Genomic DNA, 22,620 nt, shown 5'->3' with positions numbered 1-22,620 from the left:
CAGGCAGCCGGGGAGGGCGAACGTGCCCGGGCCCAGCCCAATCAGGGAGCGGCTAGAGGAGGCGGTGCGCGGCGCCCGGGCCCAGCCCAATCAGGGAGCGGGGCAGCCGGCGCCAGCCTGGGTGCGGCCTCGCGCCGGGGCCGTTGTTCCCGCCGCACTCACCTGCGCGCGGCCGAGGCCGCCGGGCCCCGGCCGGCCCCGGCCCCGGCCCCTCCGCCTCTTCCTCTCACTCCGCCATCTTCCCCTCCTTACCTCGGCCACCCGGCGGGGGGCCCGCAGCGCCCGGCGACGCCGGGCCCGCCCACTCGAGCGCAAGCCTATTGGGTGCCGCTCCTATGCATCTGCCATCCGCCCTCGGCGGTGACTGGTCGTCGTCGGCATCCATCAGAGGAGCCTGACTCCCGCCTCCGAGGTTCTCCTTCCTGATTGGCCCCTTGGAGGACACACGCCTGAGAAAGGATTGGCTAAAGCCGCGCGAGCAGGGCTGGCCTGGGGCTAATCCTCCGGTGACCTCGACGAGAATTTAAAGGGGCCGCCAGCGCCAGCACCGCAAGCACGGGGGGGGGGGCGCACCGGGGGGTGAGGCAGCCCTAGGCGCCACTGGTCTGCCGGCTCCGGCCCGGCTTGGTGGCCCTCGAACTCTGCCCGTCCCAGGCTCCGCCGGCGCCGGAGCGAGGAGAGCAAAGCCCGGTCGCGCGTGCCCATTCCGGGGCTCCCTGCCACCCCTCCCCCTCCCGTGCCCTCACGGCGCCACCCCGCCGGCTGGGGGCTCGTTAACGGCCGACGGGACCGTTAGTGGCCGTTAGCGACCAGAGCCTTCGCGGCCAGGTCCTGCTCCCCGTCCTCCATCTCACTGCGCAGCACCGCAGCCTCCTCCGCGGGGGGCGGCGAGGTGGTGGCCGAAGCCGCAGCCCCTGCGCGAGCGGACCGCGCTGTCAAGCGATCMTGACTGCGCTGTCAGGTTTCCTGTCATCTGCAAAAACATTTTTTTAGCAGCAGTAATTTTACACTTCAAGATGACTGATGAATACGTTGAATAGTGTGAAGAGGAGTACTTACCCATTCAGAAAACTCTCGAGAAACACCCCCATTTAACAGTGATTCACCACAGACAACTACTACAAGCCATTTCAGTTGGAAACTTAATCCATTTAATGCACGCTTTTCTACTATGCAGTGCTTTTTAATTCAGACTGTCACATTAAATGAAGCACTTTAGCTAACTTAAATATTACATCCACACATTATTTACAACCAAAGTTGTAATTTCAAAGAATTGAAAGCAGACCTTTAAAGTAATTTTTCATTCAGAAGCTATAGAAACTAAAATTTTTATTCCTATTCTTTACGATTCAAAACCTGTATTCAGATTCTGTTATTTTACCCAGACCTGACGCCAAGTTAACAAGCCTACAGCTCTTCAAGTCATCTGCCCCCTTTCAGCACTGATTAGCTATTAATCTTCTTCCGGCTTTCTGTAGTCTTTATAGTATTCCAACAGTTAATGAAAACTATTTGTAACCACAAATTTTTGCAGCCAATCATTTCAGAGATACTTAGTGCAAGAAATGGGGGTCTGCTGATTTGAAAATAGATTTTAATTTCCATATACCATTAGACTGGAAAATAGTTCAGCCCTTTTTTAATACCTATCCCTCGTACTGCTTTTTCAAAAGACAGAGCAGAAACATTCAATAGTTTTGCCTTTAAGCTGATATTCTTACCTCCCTTCCAGATTTTAACCTTCACAGATCACCTTCATTGCCAAGAACAAAGATAACTTCTACAAGTAAGCAGGTACACTATAAATACGGCTTTTGTGGAGATCTGCTTACATCTGTAGGGATTAGTTTTGTATGATCTTCAATCTAACATAAACGTAAGATCTCAGCTCTTTAAAACATCTCTTACTGTCATACATGCCTAATACGTAAATTTCAGGTAATCAAATGTGATACTCAGTTGCAGACAGCAGGAGCTGTGAAACTAGAGCACTATGCTTTTCTTTGTATTTTCATCTCACTTTATCCTTAGACGGCTAGTAATGGGCAAATTCTTGTTAAAGCTTTTTCCTCAGAAAGGGGAATAACAATATTTCTTAATCAGATCCTTTTCATAAAGCAAGGTAAGCACTTAGCATCTTGAATACTTACCTATCTTTGAAACTGGTGTGTAGATTTAAAAAACAAACAAACAAAAAAAACCTGTGAACAGGCATAAACACATACGGTTTTCTACAAGCTTATATTTGTCCTTCTATAGCTTTTCATCCCATGTGTCTTCCAGGCAATTACACAGCTAACAGTAAAGTTAAATTCTGCTGGTTTAGTGTCTTTTGTTGTTGTTGCTGTGCACATACTAATAGTATTTGGGTTCACCTTAAAGTATGTTAGCCAGAGTATCTGTCCTTATAAACCCCTAGCTTAGAAATCAGACTTCTTCTCAAAGTAGCACTGGTATTGCACACTTCAAATAGAACAGCACTGTGAAGGGGGAAAGGAATTTAGTTTGGAACCACGGAGAAGTGTAAAGCTCATGTTGTTATAGGCTCCATATTGCAGTACTAGGACTGCACTGTCCTCTTCCAGATCTTATGTTTTGCACTAGCTTCCTCCACTCCACCAGTGGAATGACGGATTTTTGTTAGCTTGTTTTCAGAGTATTAAGTGATAAAAATCAAACTATAAGGCCTACTAGTAGTAGTATCCCGGTATTTAACTTCTCCAGTCATTAGAAGATAGTCAATTACCAGACAGGAATAGTTTTTACAGTGGAGGGTTTATTTATAGATTAATACAATATCCAGTCTCACCATGACAATAAGGCACAACTGTGGGTTACAACTATATAGCCGGAAAGGAAAAGACCACCTACTTTTAATAAGCAGATCACAATGCCTACAAAAACTTGTGTATTTTTAAATTTAACATTGTTACATTCCTATTTTACATGACACGGTCATAAAACCAGAATGTTTCTTTCTCATACAGAGTAAAAGTTTTTAATTTACATTTTGTTCTGGACTTGTTATGCTGCAGTCTGCAAAACAAAGTGCAATATTTCACTTTGCAATTCCTTAATTTGAAACAAAACAAAAATCCTCCAGAGACTTGCACATTATTCTTTATCACAGGTGAGGATTAAAGGAACTGAGAAGAAAGTAAATGCACATTTGAGAGTACAGTTTGAGACTGGTAAGTATTTATAGAAATGTTAACATGTGACATAGAGAAGCAATTATAACACTGATTCTTCAGTAAAGAATCTCCCAGTGTTTTTTGGTTTGGACCTCCCAGAAAATAGGACGCTCCAGTTGATCTGGATGAGATCATCTGTCAATCTAACTACAGAAAGTTTTGTCACTGTTGAACCTGAAGGTTCACAGTCAGTTATATTCAATACTTTTGCTGTCTTTAATTTATCAGCAAGATATATCAATTGTATTTACCTTATACTTGCAAAGATATTTGTGTACAAATATTCTGAAATACCACTATTAGTTTAAGTTGGGATAACATGTATGTCCCCAAAAAGTATTTTTGTGTCTGAGCTTTCATAAATACAGCTATCGCCCTCAACACAACTCTAACAGTCCAGGACTTCCATACCTGATAATACAAATTTATGTCCAGATCACTACCAAAGGGAAAAAAAAAAAAAAAAAAAAGTACAATGTTTCATGACACTATTACTGCGGGCAGTGACAGAACTACAAATCCAGATTTTGACATGACTAGTGTTCTTGCATTAAGTATGCTGGTAAACAAGTTTACACCTTCAGAGGCAAAACCACCCCGATGGGAGGAGGGATCCTGGAGTAAAGCAACCTGGAGCGGGCACTTTGTGGTCCACTGGCTGTCAAACCTGCATCTGCTACTGAACACTTAATGCAGCATTCATCTTTCCTTTCAGGACACCACAGCTTGTCTCCACCACAGATTCCTATTGTCCCTGTGGATTAATCCCACAAAGAATAAAATCTATTCACAGTACTTTAAATTACTCTGGACTATCATCATGCATTCAATCCTAGTCTTACAGTGAAGACACAGAAACCGAGAAGTCCTCAAGTAAAAGGCAGATTTAGAAGTAGGGAAGAAAAATCTGCATGTAAAGAGCCAACTGGGGAAGAAAAAAAAAATAGGCAGCTGCACCTAGTATTTGAGCAGATGCTTGTCTCCAGAAAGCATTTTGGAGGGTGCTCCCCTTTTTCCATTCAGATTCAGAGCTCAGAAGAATCAGCTTGTAGATTAAACAACAGTACATAGAAAGAAGAGGCTTTTTTACTCACACAGTAATACAGAAGGAGAGAGGGGAGAAAGGGTAGAAATTGAAAACGGAAGGAAAAGATTTTTTTTTTAAAATGCTCCTTTCCAAGTTGCACTGCAGCTATTTCCCTTTGTTCCTGATGCATGGGGAATGTTCACATTGGTAGAACAAACCAGGGAGGGTTTGGAGATGTATTTTACATGCACCAGTAGCAATGGTCTGGGGAAAGGTGGTAGGGAGAAAATGAAGTTCTATTCCTTATATATTAGGGGTAGAAAGGAATAGGTTCTTCATCCATCAGTGAAGAAATCGAATACTCATTTTCTGCTCTACATCCACCTTCTCCAAAACCTGCAATAAAATCCAGAAACAGGTATTTAAGTTAACGTACACGAGGTATTTCTGTCCCAAAAGATTTTTTATCCTGGTAAAGAAAGGAAATGGGCAGGAACATGGATGGTTTCAGTTTGGCATGCCATTCTTTCATCTAGACACTGCTATTTTTTTGCCGTAGACTAAGATTTCCTTTCCAAGGAAGCAATCCTCAGCCATTATAGCATGAAGAAAGCTGTCAACCAAAATGAAACCAACATGGTTTCAGCCTGCCAACAGCCCACATAGGTTTGGACTATTCCCAGGAAGTTATTCCACAAGAGCAAAAATTTGTGCTCGTGTGAATTGGTTTGTGTAAGAACATATGGCCAGGAGACAGAAGGGAGAATGGAGGAGAGGAAGGGGCATGAACAGTCAGTGAAGACCTAAGAGCAAGACCACAGCATCACTAACTTAGATCATTTTTAAACTCGGGTGGCAGCCTCATTCACTGAATTGCTGTTAACACTGAGGTAAGATGGTAACAGTCTGCTTCAAGCGGTTTTAGGCACTAAATTTTGGTATTCCAAGCTCAGAGTAATTTAGGTTTGAAGAGACCTCTGGAGATCTTTTAATCCAACTTCCCACAGCCATTCAAAGCAGGGCCTTGTCCAGCTGAGTTTTAAATATCTCAAGGGAAGGAGGTTCTACAACATCTTCAGCAACCTGTTCCTGTGTTTGACCATCCTTGTGGTCAAAGATTTTTCCTTACATCTAATCAGAATTTCTCATGTTGTAACTCGTGTCTCTTGCCTCTTGTCCTATCTCTGTCCACCTGGAAGAGTCTGATTCCAGCCCGCACATTAAGTAGTTAAAGTTGTCCGGCTACAGGACAACTTTCTCTACTGGCTATATAAGGACTGCTTACTGCTATTTCTCTAGTCCTGACAACTAACAAAAGATGCAATTCAAAGAACTAGAGCTACGAACTTGCACACTGGTATTAGCTGTGTCACTAGTGGATAAAATCTACAAGCAAAAACCAATTGGCAGAATTATAGCATAGGAGTTACTGTGTCACTATGCTAGTTGGGTTACTTATGTAGAAAGAAGTGGCTGCAAAAGAAAAGTAGCAGTGTTTACTGCAATACAAATCTCACTCCATCATCTCATTGCAAGCAGGCTTTGGAAGAGTACCACGATCTCCCTATAACTCTCTTAAGCTCATGTCACTGTTCATTTAACAATCTCCTCTATTAGAAGGTACCTTTCAGGATCTGATGTCTGAAGTCTTCCTACCATGGTGTGAAAAGTCTGCAATATATTCAGCAGCGTAGCTTAACAAGAGTATGAAAGAAACATAAGAACTAATTATTAATATCCTGACAGTATAGCCTTTTTTTAAAAAAGCTGTCCTGATATAGAAGGGATGGAGAAGAACTAGCGGAAGGCTTGCTTTGCCAAATGCAGGCAGACAGGAGTGTTTGAACAACTTCCTTTCCCTATTTCCACCTGCATTTTCAAGTCTGAATGACCTGCCCATTACTGAGCAATTTCATTTCCTCTTGTTAAAAATTCATTTTACCAACCTTTACAAACTCTGCAAAGGAGATGGCACTGTCCCCATCTTGATCAGCTTCTTGGATTGTCCTGTCAGCAATGCTGCCCAGCTGCTCATCTGAAATGTTTACACCAACCATCATCCGTAACACCTATAACATACAGAAGTCCCCAGATGCCTTTTATTTATTTTTTTAAGAAAGCAAAATAACCATTATTGACACAGGAACAGAAGTGTTCTTAGTGTTGTTTTTTTCATGGATTCTGTTCAGGTAACCACTCTATACAAGAACAACTCAGAAGGATTTCCATGGAAGTCACTTCTAGAGAGACTTCCATTTGTTCTTGTGCATCAGCTCTTTCAGACAGAACAACTTCCTTCTGTACCTGTCTTTGAGGAAAAAAAACACTCTTCTGCTTCTTCACTAGGCAATGGAAGAGGTAGGAGAATTTAGAAAGCATTTGGAACTGCAAATGAATCATATGTTTTGTTCTGATGCTTTTGTCTCTCTCACAGAACTTACTGACATTTGAATATCTACCGTTCGAGATTGCTGCCTATAGGAATCTTGTAAGCATATAGTCAAATGATAACTGTCATCACTCTCTACATTTAGTAAAGTATTTTTTGTGCAGCAGATAGAAGAGGGCATTTGCAGCTGAAAGCAAATCCTTGTCCTACATCAGAAACCACAAACTGCTGTGCCTACTTCCCAGGATTAGTAGTATGTAATTACTCCTAGCTCAAGCCTAGTTTCATACATATGCAGCACTGATGAACTTTGATTACCTTTGCTGCAGTTTCAAGAAGTTTTAATCTACTAAGAGGACAAAGAGAGAACCGGTCAAATGACCTCATCCACCTCAAGCAGTGGTCCCTCTGAAGTCTTGTTAGAAGAAGCTCGAAAAGTTATAGAAGGTACTTCTTAAGGGGCTTGGTATATTTGCTGGATATTTATGCATCATTTGGAAAAGTTCTGTTTAGCCCAATGCTCTGGCTTAAGTCTGAATCTAGCACCCAGTCTGATAAAGCAATCTGAGCTACCAAACGTTAAGGTCTCATAGCATATCTAAAGCTTTAAATCAGAGATGAGCAATTAGCCACCAATTTCTTTCAGGAATTCTTTTGAGAAGATGACTGCAACTTCCCTCTTCCTTCTACATGGGTGTGAAGTGACAAAGAAGGTCATGATAGAGTTGTTCAAAGCAGGCCCATGCTATTTACCTGAAGAAGCTCATCCCTGGAAATCTTGTCATCTTTGTCTAGATCATATAATCGAAAAGCAACTACAGGGAAGAAAAGAATGAGCAGTTGAATTCGAATGACATTATTTTTCTTCATAACCACATATTTATATATTAAAAAAATAACAGCAGCTATTCAAACCATTTTAAAAGAATTACCTTAGAAATGACTCAAAATAAAATTCACGTTCAGTTCCATAAAGTGAGATTACCATATACAGAAATAACATTATTGTCAAGGTGTGAAAATCTTACTTGAGTACTCACTATGAGTACTTACAGAAGCAAACTGCTTGTGGAAGAATTTCTTCAAAGCCCTGAGCTATGGAAGTGTAGTTACCACTAAGATATATTCAATCCTTTAACTTCAGATCCAGACATTTTTATATTATTGTTTATTCTCCCTTGATTATATTCTGGATGAGATATAGGATAGACAATTTCAGTGCTCAGAGGACTCTTACCAACTCAGTTTAGCGTGCAAGAGCATTCTGCTCTTACACTGTAGGCAGAGCACAGAATTGTCAAAGAGAGCACTCAGCTGAAGGTGAGAAAATCAGCAATACTGTATTACATGAAAGACAGGGGAAAGAAACCGAAAAGCCCATTCACATCAGGAACATGACTTTTTAATCTGAAATAGCTCTTAGAATACAAATTATTTTCAAACACTTGTGTCAGGAGACATTCAGAGAAGGATTCAAGATTCAATCAACTCTATAGTTTTAAACAATTCCACCAATTTCCAATACAAGTATGAGATGATTCATATGTTTTGCATTGTTGACATTCTGAACAGGTCAGCTTGTAAGTTCATAAAAAAATATATAAAATTACAGTATATCACTCCACAGGGAAAGACTGCGCAGAAAACCTTCACTTCCAAGCTCTTTCATTCCCTTCCCAGAAAGGAAACAAAAATGTGAAAAATCTACAAACAAACAGAAAAAAGAAAGTGCTTATATAGGAAGGTTCACAGTTCTTACAGTGGAGCTTGTTACTTCGGCTGTTCAGTGGTTCTGGTCCATTCTGGTCTTTGCTCTTTTCATTATCTTCTATGGGTCGGAAGTGGGCCAGAGTCCTCATGAATCCACGGAAATTCACTTGGTCCTCTCTGCATAAGCATTTCAACAGGTCAGTTAGTTTCAGCTTAGCTTATACGGGTTCTTTACTTCAATAACGAACAATGAATGCCTAGTCTCAATGCCGGACAAATTCTTTGTGTGCCATCAGTCAATAATGACAAATGTGTCCAAGAGCAGTAGCAGGCTCCATAAAGCAATCTAGATTAGCAGTAAATATAAGGAAGAAAGACAGTAACTCCAATTTTGATTGTCTCTTTGTATTTGTGTTAGAAGTGTCATAGGACACAGGCTGTGAATAATTTGAAGTTTAAGTATGATCCAAACTAAAAAACAAAAACTGATCTAATAACGAAGGTACGCTTAGAGGCCAAAAGGCCTCTAATCAAGAATTGATTGAAAATCAAGATTGAATTAGTTAATTGTAATGTTAGTTAGCAAAAGATAGCATTGCTACAAGTTTACTCGAAGAATGAAAGTCCATAGACGGATGCACTGGACTTTCCTCAAAGATGTTTTAGCAGCCTGGCAAGAAAGCTGGGAAACAAAGCGATACACAGCCAGAGCTTGTCACTGAATAAAGCTCACAAAACTCTCAACAACTCAGGTTGGCAAATATCTCTTACTACAGAAGGAAAACACGCAGAGAAAACAAATGACCTACAAAGCTCATGACAAGGCGAGCGAAATTCAAGTTCTGTGGATTAATTACGAGCATTTCACTCTTATTAGAGCTTCTCATGAACTACAAATTTTGTGACTGTTCGCTAATTCAGTCAGCGGGAACTCACCCCTCTGGAAAAAAGGCATTGATAATCCTGTCTCCCAGTGGATTGATGGCAAGCTCTGGAATCCGTTGGAAGTCTTCGCGGCTAAAAAAAGCAAGAACATAAGAAGTTTGCATGAAGTTAAAGTCAAAGGAGATAACATTGCTTAAAAAGAAGCCACAGTAAAACATCTCTGTTTGGTTTTATTTCTGCAGCAAGACAACTGGTGGTTTTCAAAACATAACTCCTTAAATGATGTTTTCTCTATTACTAATGGCATAAAGCTAACTAGAAGGTGATACCAAGCCTGAATTACATTGCAGACTAGCAGTGTTCATTTATCATGTTAACAGCACTGTTCAGTTGCAAAAATTATTTGTCTGTGCTAGTAACCTTCCTAAAATGATGCTGATAGTTTGCAAATTAAGGAAAGGAAACTTCTGAAATGGCTTTGAAACAAAGATAAATGAATTATTTTTGATAGGTATTTTGGAGGCAAATCATTTGAATTAGAATGATTTTTCCAGACTAGCTCATTCCAGATTCTGTGACAATGCCACATGCCTCCAAACATACTGCAGTTGACTTGCATATTTCAATTTAGATTTTTGGTCTATGTAAGAACTTTATATATTATTATGAATGCTAAATTTCAGATTACTTTAGCTTCAGTCAAGAAATGCTGTTACTTTTAAACAGTAAGTTTAGTCTTTTCTTTGACAGGGGCCTGTATGCTAGATGCAACTTCACCAGTTCACTGCAAACACTGCTCTCGCTAGCCATTCTCTTTTCCTGTCCACTCATGGTTATATGTGCACAGCTAGTATAAGCATAACTATGTTTACATAATTATAGTCTTTCCTAATCTGGAAGACATCGTGGGTTGTACTGACGTAAACACATTTCAGATCAGCGTGATCACAGGGTTTCTTCTATTATTACAGTTACACTAATAGTTTTTCTTTTCTTTCAACTTAACAGAATCTCACTGACAGAAGTGGCATAGTCTTGGTGTCCCCAGGGCAGAGCTATAGGGTAGGTGATAGATTATTCTTAGTGAAGGCTTCAGGAAACAGGGCTTTTTTTGTAGTACAGAGCATAGCAATTTACCAGTTATTATAAGACTCACTCCGTACTCATGAGCAAAGATAACAGTGACAGAGTAAGGCTGTAGAAGTCTATACTGTCTATATGCATTATTTGACATTTCCTGTCTGATTTTCAGAAATATCTGCAATTCCCTTCAAGTCAAATGCAGTCCTGCTGTTTCTGAAATTTGGGTCACAAAGTCTCAAGCTTGGTTGCTAAAGGCTCACTACTTTTGACACCTGTGCTCACTAAATGAATCAGCAACAAGGTTGATATGTTGTCCTTAAGCAGAAAAAAAAAAATGGCGGAGAAAAATAAACAGGAACACACTTTGAGATTATTTAAGTATACTGGCCTTTTACAGTACCGAGACCTTGAAGACAGAAAAAGCCTTAAGGAATCAGCTAACCCCCTTCTTACTACTAGTCTAGCCTGAGAAAGACAGAAGCGATATGTTCAAACTTTAGATGCATTCTAAAGCACTCCTTGCACCCTGTTACACCACAGCACTGTTAAGAGTCCCAATTATAGTGTATCTGTTGCAAAATGGTTGAAAATATATGGTCTTCTAATATAGAGGGACCTGACCATACTTTTAAGCTATCTCAGAGACAGAATCACTGCTCTAACCATGACTGAATCATTTTTAATAGGCAAAGTTACCATCTGTATAACACGATCAGCTTGTTACCAGACCCTTCAGGACTGCTGCGTTTTAAGCCACAGCTGAAGGGCACAGCATACGTTAGAGATTTAGGCAGGAGATGCAGTGATGTGGAAACCTATGTCCTGGTAACAATATTTTAACAACAGGACCTCTGTGTCAATGCTAACATTTACAGGCTAAAAGCAGCAACTGCTCTCGGATTCCATTTAGAACAAAATCCTAATGCTTAAACATTTTCTACTTATATATCACTATTTCTTAATATTGAGTCTCAAACAATTTACATTTAGCATTTCAGCCTCTAGTTGTTCTGTTTCATAGCAGGAGATTAACAATTAACCACAAATAACTCCCCAGGTCTCAAATCTATTTGTCCTGTCATTATCAGGATTGCAGTAGGCCATTCTTGCTTGTTAAGAGCACATTACTGAGTGAGTGTTATAACTGAAATAGCTGAAACAGCCATAAAAGCAAATGAATGCAGGATGTAAGTTATTCTCCACTTTATAAACCAAGGCTTCCGAGAGTCATTAGGGACCAACTTCACCTGGCTGAGGCTGGAGCTTACAGGAAATCTGATGCCCTCTACTTCTTCCTTGTTCGTGTGCCATAGCAACACGGCTCTTCTAATGAGATCCTTCCTGGAGGCTGGCTTCCATTAAATCCTTGCTTAAAGATAACATGCAAAGCAGTCTTTAACTGCGTGTTTCATATCTATGCCAGAGCATTCATACTTAGACTTCCTTTTGCAGCAAGGAATTCATAGATTCTAAGACAAGTATTTCTAAGCATGAGGATATCCTCTGAGGCACACAGCAGACCACTAAATGGGACTCTGCCTTATCCCAAATGCTTCAAGGGACTTATTGGCCCCTCTTTTTATTCCATTATTTCTGGTTGTGTATGCTGCTTCTTCTAGAAAGTAATAGAGGAACACTGTTCACTAAACAGGGATGAAGAGAGTAGGGCTATGTAGAACTGAAGGAAAGCAGAACAATGGAGAGAAAATAAAAAACATGCATAACAAAAAGTGCAGGAAGGGAAGACTTGAAGTAGTTCAAAAATTGATCTGACAGCACCACAGCTGACAAAAATAAAAAAAAAAAATGCTGGGACTCTGGAAAAATTACAGTGAAAGAGGATGGTCATCCTCCTTTTTCACAGCTGTGTCCACCATCTCATCTAACTTCACCCTCACACATGGTCTATACAAATTCAAAAGTTTGTCTTAATAAACAGGAGACTAACTGTTTAATAAACATTAGGAAAGGAAGGAGTATGCCAGAAGTAAAAAGTGATAATTAGAAGAAAAGCAATAGAAAAAAAAATCAGTATGAATAAAGGAAAGCATGGTCAAGGAAGGAAGTGTAGACTGATATACTACTCTATCATTCACTGATCCAAACCCATATCCTGCCTGTCTAGTCTATTTTAGGTAAAGCTTAAAATAAAAAAAATCACTTTTTTAAGCAAAGAAAGAATTCCACATTCAGAGAAAGCTAGCTTGTATGCTTTACTTGGAAAGCCTGCAGTGCTGTTTGAACTATTAAGAACAAGCTTAATACTTGTTCAAACTGAAATAAATCAGCGCACTGACAAAGATTAACAGCTAGCTCAGCTAGCTCTCTTGTTACCGTCTCTCAGGAGCAGGGGCTTTCAGAAGTTCTCCAGAAGACATTGTCCTGTGAACAGCTTTCCTAAGTGTGAGATAGCCAGAAACAGCTCAGTCTGCCTATTGTCCTTATGTATCATCTTTCAGAATATTTGCCTGCCTTCTTCCACACTCAATCTAAACCAACTGCTGTACAGTACAAAAAAAAAAAAAAAGACCTTTTGAATTGCTTAACATTTCATTTCTTCAGTGTGGAAGAAGCCATCGTAAGTGGGAGGCTCTATGCAGAAGTTGCACAGTAGCAGTTTAAGCAAGTATCTCCTTTTTATAGCTCAATCCACGACTGTCTAGCACTACATCCTTACAGGAAGTGTCTAAATTTTGGAGCAGATGCATTATGTGGTGTACATTACAGTACTGGTCTTCCAACAAGCCAGACAAGAGGACTCCTTGGGGCATGCATATACTTATCCTGCTTACATGCTCCAATTTCCTCATATTGGAAATCAGAATGCAAAGGAGAAAAGGTGCACACTGCTCTCCTCCTGATGAAAAGTTAGGATTTAGTCTAACTGATGTCTCAGATTCCACAATTTAGCTGTATCCATGGACATTCAAGAGCATCAACATTGGTTTGGCAGTTCAGCATGGCACAATATTGAAATCTAAAGCGTTGAGAAAATTTTCAATGCAACAGTTTCATCCTGGCTTTTACAACCTGGTTTCAGTCAGATGGTGCAAGTCTAAGGTTCATTTAGGAAAGCTGAAGAAAAATATAAAGTTTTTCTACCCCTTTAAAGAATTGGTAGCAGTTCCGTAGCAGTTCCTACTGCAGGACAGGAGAGGGGAAGAAAATAAATAAATAAATAAAGCGCCCAAACAAGGCACACGAAGTTCCGCCTCCATCAATACCCTTCTCTTACATCTCATTTATGTAGCTCTATAGTATTGCACAGGCTATCATGCAGGCACAAAAAGCTGTAAAGATGGTACCCTGGAATTACATACAGGTAAACTGAATACAAACCTCTGACTAGGAAAGATTTCAACTTTGGATTATATTTCCAGAATAAATTACCTGACCTCTCTAACCCCCAGGATCTTCTGTACTAGGTGCTCTTCACTTTGCCCTTTTTTAATACAGAGGTAAGAACAGCACAGCCTTTCCTCTTCTTTGAAGCAGTGGTCCATATTTAAAGATGTACTTCATGCCATAAGGAATTGCATAACAGACACTTTAAATCATGGTCACATGAGTGATTTTTGTCATTTATAAGTCAATCATGTAACCACCCTTATGGAAACAATCATTCTTGCTCACAAGAAACAAAGAGAAGACATTCCTTCTAAATTGTTTGATGATAAAAAGCAGGTGGTAATTGAGAACAGGAAGAATCCCTCCCTCCCTCCCCATCTCTCCATCTTGCTTATCTCAAACCAGCAAGTTTTCTTTGATCAGCATTTCAGAAACCACCATTTACCAGCTTCCGATCTGTAATTCTTCCTCCTCTCCCCTGCATTGTTTTATCAGGAAGGAGTTTTCCATTACTTAGAAACGTAATGATTGTTTCCACATCTTGTGGGAGCCAGGACAGGTTTCAGAATCTGAATACCACTCTTAAGTCAGCCACATTTGGGAGCAGGCTATGCTTACAATGCTGCAAGTTAATGGATCACAGGTTGCTGGGATTTTCCACACAAAGTTTGTTTCCTTTCCAAGGTACCAAGCGATTATCAACAATGAAAGTCAAACTCCTCCTGATACGTAACACTATGAAACTAAATATTGTGCAACAGACATTCATATCATATTTAACTAATTATTCCTCTTCTTAAGTAAATTGAGCACAATCAGTTCAAACTTTAAATTCACCCATTGGATCCATAAAAGTTGTGTAAAGTTGGAGGGAGGAGGTGAGGAACAGCATGTACCTGAGAAATAAGGTTCAAATGGAACTAGTCTAGTCTGGCAGTCATCATCTTTATTCATCAGCAAACACTAAACCCACATGCAAAGTTTCAAGAGGCTGTTAGTGTTCTTCTGTCAAGTAATTTAATGTTGAGACATAAGTAGTAGTAAAAAAGTTACTAGCCATTCTAGCACCATTGTTGGCTTGAAATAAAACTAGTCAGCTACCTTCGTATTACTTGGCTATAAAAGTAAGTTTTCCTAAAGAAAACTCACTTTCGTTAACAACTTTCTTTGACAAAGCAAGGACTAACTTTTAGTGCAATTTTCACTGAACAGACTGCCTTTAAAAAAAAAAAAAAAAAAAGGCTTTAATCATTTGTTTGAAATCAAGCCAGCTGTCCTACCACATTCATTTTCATTTCATTTATTAACTGAACATGCCTTTACGAATTACACTACACTCTTCCTCAAACCTCAAGCATGCTTCAACACTCCAGCTGGATGCAAATTGAATCCTGTCACAGATATATCTAATCTTTGGAAGACCCTCCCAGGAAAACTCCAACTATTTTCTTTAATGTCAGATAAGTGGTCTAAAATTGAACTGGTCAACAGAACATTATGTAGAATCAGTGACTAGATTTTGCCAAATCTAATCCAGCTTTTAATTTCCAGGCAATAGCCCCTTGCCTATATATCATCAAGTGACCTGTATGTCACAATAGCCAATGCTATAATTTAAATGATACATTGGCTTCCGTGGCAGAGCTGGCTTAAGAAGTTCCTGCCCATCCCATCTGAAGTCACTTGTTTCCACACCCACAATCCAGTTTGTCATCCATTCAGCTATGCCAGGCCAGACATTTACAGTACAGCCACGCAGTCTGAATCAATGGAGTCAATCAGTTAAAAAAATACCTACACACACAAAGCGGGGTGGGGAGCAGGGATTTTGTTTTTTTAGGTTAAAAGAAAAAAAAAAAAGAAAAATCACTCTGCAGTCCAGTACAATTCCACAACCAATTAGTTAAATATAACTGAGAAGTCAGCAATCTGTGGCACCACGAGGATCTGCACACAAGTCAGAGAAGGAAGCTGCAGTAAGCCAGCTGTACTGTCAAAGATAGTGCATCTTACAACTGCACCTTCATCTTCTAAGCAGTGATTCTAGCTGTTTGGGTTATAATGCATTCTGGGATCACATTTTACAAGGTCTGATTATACAAAACTCAAGCCATTCCTGAATCTATGTTATAACAAGATCCCTTTTCCCTCCCCACTGTGTTCTACATTCTTCCAGCTTCCCTATACACTGGTGCTGGCATATGTGGCCATATAGTGAATGTGAAAAAAAATGGCTCAAAACTAATCAGGTTCCTTTTTGCTTGCTTTGCTGGGCAAATTTTCAACCAGGTTAGTTTTCAAAGATGAGCCTTGATCACTAGCATCAACACAAGGAAGCAACAGACTTTCAGTGGCAAAATGGTCTTAGATCAGCTTATATTGGTCATAAAATTGTACCCTAAACTAATCATGGGTAACTCTTATTTGCCATGTTTCCATATTATTAATTCATTTACTGTAATCTGTAGGCTCTAACAAAAGAGAGGATTAATACACAACTGAATACAATCAGAATTCATAATAAATTCAGTAAATAAAGAGCAAACCAATACCAACATGCAATACAATAACCAGAGTGGGGAAGGCTAGAGAAGAGAGAGCAAAGGTACATATTTTAACAGGCAATCATCCCACTACAGTTTCCATTTCACTTGAGAATACCTTCCAGCAGGCTCAGTGTATCAAAGGGAAAAATCTTTTGCAGATGAAGAGTTTAAGCCTCATTTTTATTTACCTCACTGTTTAAGCTGTAACTAACCAGTTCATTTTTGCAGTTTTCAAACTGTTGTTAGAAGACAAACAGATTAAGGGACTCAATGTCAAATTGTAAATTCAAATTGCAGATAGAAGACAAACACATTAAGGGACTTGGAATATCCTGCACCTTTTCAATGTGAACGACTACTTTAAAGAATAGAATGTGCGTTTGTTTAGTCACAGTGACTTGGTTCCAGCTCTTTTTTTTTTTGAGCATATTAATAGACATATTAATGGATGTTCACCAAGAGGTACAAAGTTGGACTAGGAAAGGATCTGTAGATCAAAGTAGTGTTAAAAGACACTGAGCCTCAGAAACAATTAAAAGCCTATGACCCCAACAGGATGAATGACCTTTTTGTTAGGAAAGTCAGGATGAAGAAGACATAGTGGAGCAGTGTCCAGTACGGAGTGGAGCAATGAAGAGTATTAGTGGAGAACTAATATGCATTTATAAATTAGAAGTAACATAGAAGAAGTATGAGATAAAAATCTAAAAAATATGGTTTAAAATTTCTGAATGTTTGTTTTAAAACCTTGAATAACAACTCTGACCTTTCTTGTATTAACTGCTACAAACCTTTAGCTCTACAGTAAAGATAATTGGTATTTAGGGCACCTTTATTCAGTTCAACAATCAGATTTCTCCTTCATAAAAGGGAACAAATTTGAATTTCCGTGTAGACAACAGGTATGAGAGAACCTGTTATAACAGCCTCACTGATTCACCATGTGAGGAAAACATCTGCAGGCACACTACAACAGCAAGTCACTGTTACAGATATGGGTCAGTGCAAGGACAGCCAAATTAACAATGGTACCTACCTAAGAGTGCCATTTTCTCCTTTGTCTAGGCTGGTGAAGCGACTGTACAAACGAGTGATTTGACTGTGGGAGACTGGAGGAGGAAAAAACACAAAACAAAAAACACAAATTAGCATGTCCATAATCCTTCCTAGGACTGGATCTCATTACACTGAACTACTCAGTTGCAAGTAGACATGTTATAAGACTGCCAGATTTCAAGTTGTCAGGAGTGTAGGAAGCAATTCTCCTCTCCTTCACAAAAGAGAAAAACTGATGTTCTCTTGATAAAGAAGCAGAAGCAAACAGTACTGGGACAGAATAGCTTCTCTTGGAGAGATCTTGTGATGAACTTTCAATTTTGATAGTCATCTTAACCTGAAGAAGGTAAAAATAAGTTACAGTAGCTTATGTGAAAGCCAGGGTCACCTTTAGCCTCTAGCATGCATCTTCCCAAAATCTTCAACTACCTGTTTACTGCATGATTTCTGTTAAGATTAAAATTGTTCACACGCAAAAGTTCTCTGCAAAGCACTCATAGAGAGTGCATCTGTTAGTTCCACATTCTGTATTATAAATAACCATCTCTCTTCTACATTTCTAATTATCAAAGCAAATTTGAAGTTCAGATTGTTACTAAGTTACTTTTCCCTTTAAAAGCCTAGTCATAGCAGGAAGGGAAGCAAAACCAAAGGTCCATCTAGTCTAGTATCAAACATATTCAAAAAAGATTACACAAGACAAATTACATTAGACGCACATAGCAATGAGCAGTTTAGGGACTTTGACACATAAATTGCCTCTAAATGTTCAAGAATCCATTAATGAGCCTGTTCTTCATGAATTTGTCTAACCATGTTTTCCATCCTTTTATATTTTTAGTCCCTAACATTCTTTAGTGATCTGATCCACAATTTAATAAAAGGCAATTAAAAAAAAAAGAGTTTGATTCACTATTTCACCGAGTTTTCCTTAATTCTTTCATGGTGAGAAATAATCTGGATGCAACCTCCATTGACCTTCTGCACATCATTTATGACACTGCAGACCTCTGCTGAATTATCCTTCCGTTTTGCCTGTCTCCACTCCTATTGTCTTTCTCCAGAAGTCAAAGTGCACTCTGCATCTGGAAAGTGGTCACAGAGCCTTTATGCCTGATCATGTTTCTTTCCCTAAAGGACTGTCAGAATCTAAACGTGGTTTGTTCATTTCAGGGTTCACTAATTTGCAGGCTTCTAGGACCTTCAAGTTAAAAAGCCCCTGTCTAAAGAGGCTTAGGAGGGATTTTGGACACCACATAAGATGAGAAAAGAAAATTATTGCAGACTTCATAAGTATGCAATTTGCAACAGAAATTCCAAAGCCAGCTGTTAACTTTAGTATAATGGTGTCAATTTTACCAAGATATTAGATACCCAAGATACTAGACATCTAGATCTTTAGAAGAGTCCATGGTGGGAGTGGATGAATCTATCTAGAATCACAATCCCTTTAACACTGAAAGTATGTCTTACAGAAAATCTTGGCTTTTCTGAGCCTCTTCAGATAGCATTAAGTTAATAAATACATTAAATAAGGCCAAATTGAATCTTAATGTTTATTCAGTAAAGGTGTGATTTTTGAAAGTGACACTAAGTACTAATTCAACACTGTACAAATTCAATTGTTTCAACAGCAAGGGTTTTTGTTAGTTCCTAAAACTTGGGAACAGGTTGCACAGCAGTTGTCTGATCTGTGACAACCAAGGCAAAATTATTTTATCAGGTTTGTTCTTTCTCCAGCCTATTTGTTTAGGTTCAACTGTTCCCTCCTTCAGGATGACCTGCCAGCAACTGTTTTTTCATGTCTCCTTGGCAACCTTCATTCTTTGCATTGGGTTGGGCAATTTGCTCAGTTCCACATAAGGCAGCTTCTCTATGATCAGATTGGGCAGCTTGCTCAATTTCAAGTTAAGCAATATAGATAGAAAGCAGGCAGCAGTATTTTGAAGACTTCTTCTGTCTGCACTTCTGATTTAGTGTTTTAAATATGATATGCAAATACAAGTGATGGTGAAAGAGGAATAGCTGAGTGTCACAACTCAGATAAGAAGCCTTGCACACCCACCCCTCTCTGGAAATACAGTCATAATATTTCTACTCATCTACCATTTCTAAACTATCAGCAACTCCATTTTTGGAACAGCTCCATAATAGTACATGATAAATATGAAGCCACTGACAGGAGAAGAGATGTTTTTGGTAACACCATACTAGACTTAGAAATGACTTAGAAAATATCCTTAGAGAAAGGATATACGATTCAGGTCCACCAATATATTCTTTCACAATTTCCTTTTTGTCTCTCATCCTGCATGAAAGCTGCGGCATTGAACTCCACTTTTCAGAGCCCTCATGCAACATAGAGTCTTGATCTTCCCTGCTAATGAAAGGAGAACCAGAAACAAGATCTGCAACTTATTACTGCTCCTTAAAGCCAAAAGCTGAGGCTTAAATCTAACTGAAACATGATTTTTATCTACTTTGTCATCCCTACCCATGAAGGCCCTTCTAAAAATTTAAATCAAGCTCCTCTGTTTTGCATGAAACCATACTTCTGCAAAATATTTAGCAAGTTCATTGTAATCACTTTGAAACTTTTGTCCAAGTTAAACCTACAAAATACAATCATACGCTCATAAATCTGCACTTCAGAAAATCCATTACCCGTTACCACTAAAATGATATTTTGTGATGAATGACTTTATTGTAAGTTCTGATATGAGCAGATAGTTTATTATTCATCCTGAGGTAAATTGCTTCAAGCACAGGAATAAGAGGTGTGAACCAAATAGTTTAAATACTGTTACATTCTTATGCTTTTCCAAAAGCTTCCAGCAGAATGCTGACAAGCAACATCTAGGAACTCTCATCTATTTCTTTTAGTGGTTACTAAAATTTAGGACTACTTGAATGTTTTTCCAAATCCTAATCTCAAAATGTTGATATGCAAAGCAAACAAATTCTGCAAAACATCATATAAGATTTAGGTCTGTCAACTTCATGCTTAACTCCCGTTAGTGAGAACCTACTGGAGATTATCTGCCACTAAGCAGAGGTTTTATGGGGAAATACATTACTTTTCAGTTCTTGGAAACATCAGCTTTATAGATGTCTCTAAACTTACTATGCTAAAAAGTGTCAGTTTTTCACCACAATTAAGAAGATAAGCAATTTAGAACCTGAATCAAAATTCAGATTTCATCCAAGGTATTTCTAAGTGTCATTGTATGGTTTGTGAAAGATTGTGCCAAATTCCCTCAAAGATCTTTTTTATCTGCTCAGCTAAAGAACATTAACATATGATTTATCACTCCTATTAGTGTCATTAGCTGTTCAGTTTTGTGCTATTCAAAAATGAAGGAAGAGAGGAGTTATATACTTCCATAGTTGAACACCTTCCAATAGGTTAAACGTTCTGTTCATGCCTTTGCACTTATCCCATATGAACTGGAAGAGTTGTTTCACAGTAAGGAGCCTCCCAAAAAGAAAGAATCCTTAGGAGTGCTTATCAGAACATTAGTTCAAGATGGACATTCAGTCCTGCCAAATAGTTTTGCTTTTACTAAGTCCCTTTCTCAAACTCTTTAGTAGGTGAAGTATCACCAGCATCAAGTTTCTAACAAATTGTAGGATACTCTATTCAGTGATACTAGCTTAGCATTCGTCCAGTGAACTTCATTCCAAATAATCCAGAGTCTTGTTTTTCCCCTGTCTTGCACCTTGCATAGATATTTGCACCTATGCAAAGTGTATGACAGTACTAAGAACTTGGTGGAATTTTCCATCTACCTAGAGAACTACAAAAGGTAGAGGAGAATCACATTCCTAGACTGCGGTTACAGGCTGGGAAAAAAAAAAGAAAGATTGATAAAGCTAGAAAAGAGACATTCTATAACCACTTACAAACAGCCATGAGAAGATTAGCAGTGCTTGATTAATAAAATTGTATTTTACAACCCCACACATAAATGTGAACAGTAAAAACACAGGCAGATTAATCAGATTCAGGTCACAAAGCTTAAACCTGCTGGCCGCAGTCAAGTTTCACATTTTAAAGATATAAATAAAGCATTTAGAGGCTAACTAGAGCAGGATCTCTACTGGCTCCAGGTGGGCTTATCACTTAGATCATCTACATAGCCACCCTACAGGTATTTATTTAACCTCCAATCATCTAAAATTCTAGGAATGAAACACCACTGATAAATCAAACACTGGAGCAGAGGATACAAAAAAGTGAAGTCTTTTGGAGAAGTATTCAAGATTTGGGGGTTGTTTTTTAAAACATCTTTAACAGGAGGTTACCTTCACTTTTATTTTTATTTTTTTAAAAGATCACAAAGATCACAGAGTAAGTTCTTGCTGGATAAGCAGACTCTTAAACTCCTGCTTGTTTATCATGACACTCCTGTAGAAAGTTCCCTTGACAGATGGAAAAAGGATCATGGAAAGTATGCCACCTCAGCTGCCTGTCATGCTGGCCAATACTGTCTTAATTTTCTCATACTCCCTCTCTGTATCCACTTGTTTCGCTGGCACAAATAAACTATCATCTAAAGTGAATACATGACAACGTTTCCACTGAAGATGTAAAAGTATTTTCAGATAACAAGGGCAGATCAGCAAGGGCAAGTAGGAAATAAGTGTAATCTGGGAAGACCCTGTTTCCCTAGAGGAAGAAAAAAACAACAACAAAAAAAACAAGAAAAAAAACAGCAAGGTGATACCTAGGATGTCATGACCTCTTCTCTCCTGCTAAGCGTGTCCTACATTTGCCATCATTCACCATTTACCAGAATGCTCAGATTGGCAACCCTTCTATTCAGCCAAATTAACAAAAAAAATGAATAAGTTTTACCTTGTCTTTCTATTTATAGAAAACAACTCAATATAATACTACAGGGTAAAGTAGCTATATACCCTAGTCCAGGCAGGACAATGCTCTCCCGTTTCTTGACTGATACAGGAATTTTCATGCTTTTCTTAGGTTAACCATACCCAGCTCCCACAGGTTACATTACTTCCTATATGCTTTAAACGTCGCTCAGCATTCATTCAGAATAACCTTACGGCAGCTTTAGCGATAGCTATACAGTAAACGACGCTCGGAAAAAACGCACTATACAAGGAGAGCTTTTCCAGAGCGGCTTACCGGCCTGAAACAGCTCCTCGAGAGAAACTCTAGAGCCAGAAGCACAGACAGACAACTCTCCGAGACCCACCCGAGCAACAGAGCAGAGATCAAGGCAGGCACCGAGCGCACTGCCTTCCCTCCTTTCGCCCGCCCGCAGCCCCTCTTGGTCCTGCGCGGCCCCGGGGCCCGCAGCCCCGCGCGGCCGGGGCCGGGGGGGGGGGGGCGCAGCCCCGCGGATTTTGCCT

At 39.4% G+C, this 22,620-nt stretch overlaps 1 protein-coding gene and 1 long non-coding RNA gene across 4 annotated transcripts in view; both read right to left on the bottom strand.

Annotated features, from left to right (window-relative positions):
- The window catches only part of LOC112966090, an 8,173-nt gene extending 7,886 nt beyond the window's left edge, over positions 1–287 (bottom strand). Inside the window, exon 1 of one of the 2 annotated variants that reach the window (XR_003253512.1) lies at positions 253–287. This is a non-coding gene — a long non-coding RNA (uncharacterized LOC112966090). The other variant, XR_003253508.1, reaches the window with a different exon arrangement.
- Positions 288–2,759: 2,472 nt separating this feature from the next.
- CHP1 (calcineurin like EF-hand protein 1) lies at positions 2,760–19,585 on the bottom strand. 2 transcript variants are annotated; one of them, XM_026065848.1, is made up of 6 exons: positions 17,222–19,562; positions 9,260–9,340; positions 8,373–8,500; positions 7,367–7,428; positions 6,171–6,293; positions 2,760–4,620 (listed from the first exon to the last, which is right to left on the bottom strand). In XM_026065848.1, exons 1-6 carry the CDS (start codon positions 17,341–17,343, stop codon positions 4,567–4,569), a joined length of 570 nt encoding a protein of 189 aa, XP_025921633.1. In that variant the 5' UTR covers positions 17,344–19,562; the 3' UTR covers positions 2,760–4,566. The 2 variants fall into 2 exon arrangements, with proteins under 2 accessions (XP_025921633.1, XP_025921634.1); XM_026065849.1 differs by lacking the exon at positions 2,760–4,620 and adding an exon at positions 4,627–5,918 and having other exon boundaries at positions 17,222–19,585.
- Positions 19,586–22,620: the final 3,035 nt, after the last annotated feature.

The sequence above is a fragment of the Apteryx rowi genome, unplaced genomic scaffold (assembly GCF_003343035.1).
Source record: "Apteryx rowi isolate R43461 unplaced genomic scaffold, aptRow1 scaffold_232, whole genome shotgun sequence".
Classification (NCBI taxonomy): Eukaryota; Metazoa; Chordata; class Aves; order Apterygiformes; family Apterygidae; genus Apteryx; species Apteryx rowi.
Note: the sequence above shows the minus strand (reverse complement) of the source record. Positions and strands in the feature narration are given on the sequence as shown.

What these genes read in the sequence shown, in the direction of transcription:
- CHP1 (XM_026065848.1), bottom strand. Translation starts at nt 17,343, where the DNA reads ATGGACATGCTAATTTGTGTTTTTTGTTTTGTGTTTTTTCCTCCTCCA. An exon ending in AATGCCTTTTTTCCAGAGGG is followed by an intron (nt 8,501 to 9,259) that starts GTGAGTTCCCGC and finishes ATGCTTATGCAG; the next exon opens with AGAGGACCAAGTGAATTTCC. An exon ending in CCGAAGTAACAAGCTCCACT is followed by an intron (nt 7,429 to 8,372) that starts GTAAGAACTGTG and finishes TCTTCCCTGTAG; the next exon opens with TTGCTTTTCGATTATATGAT.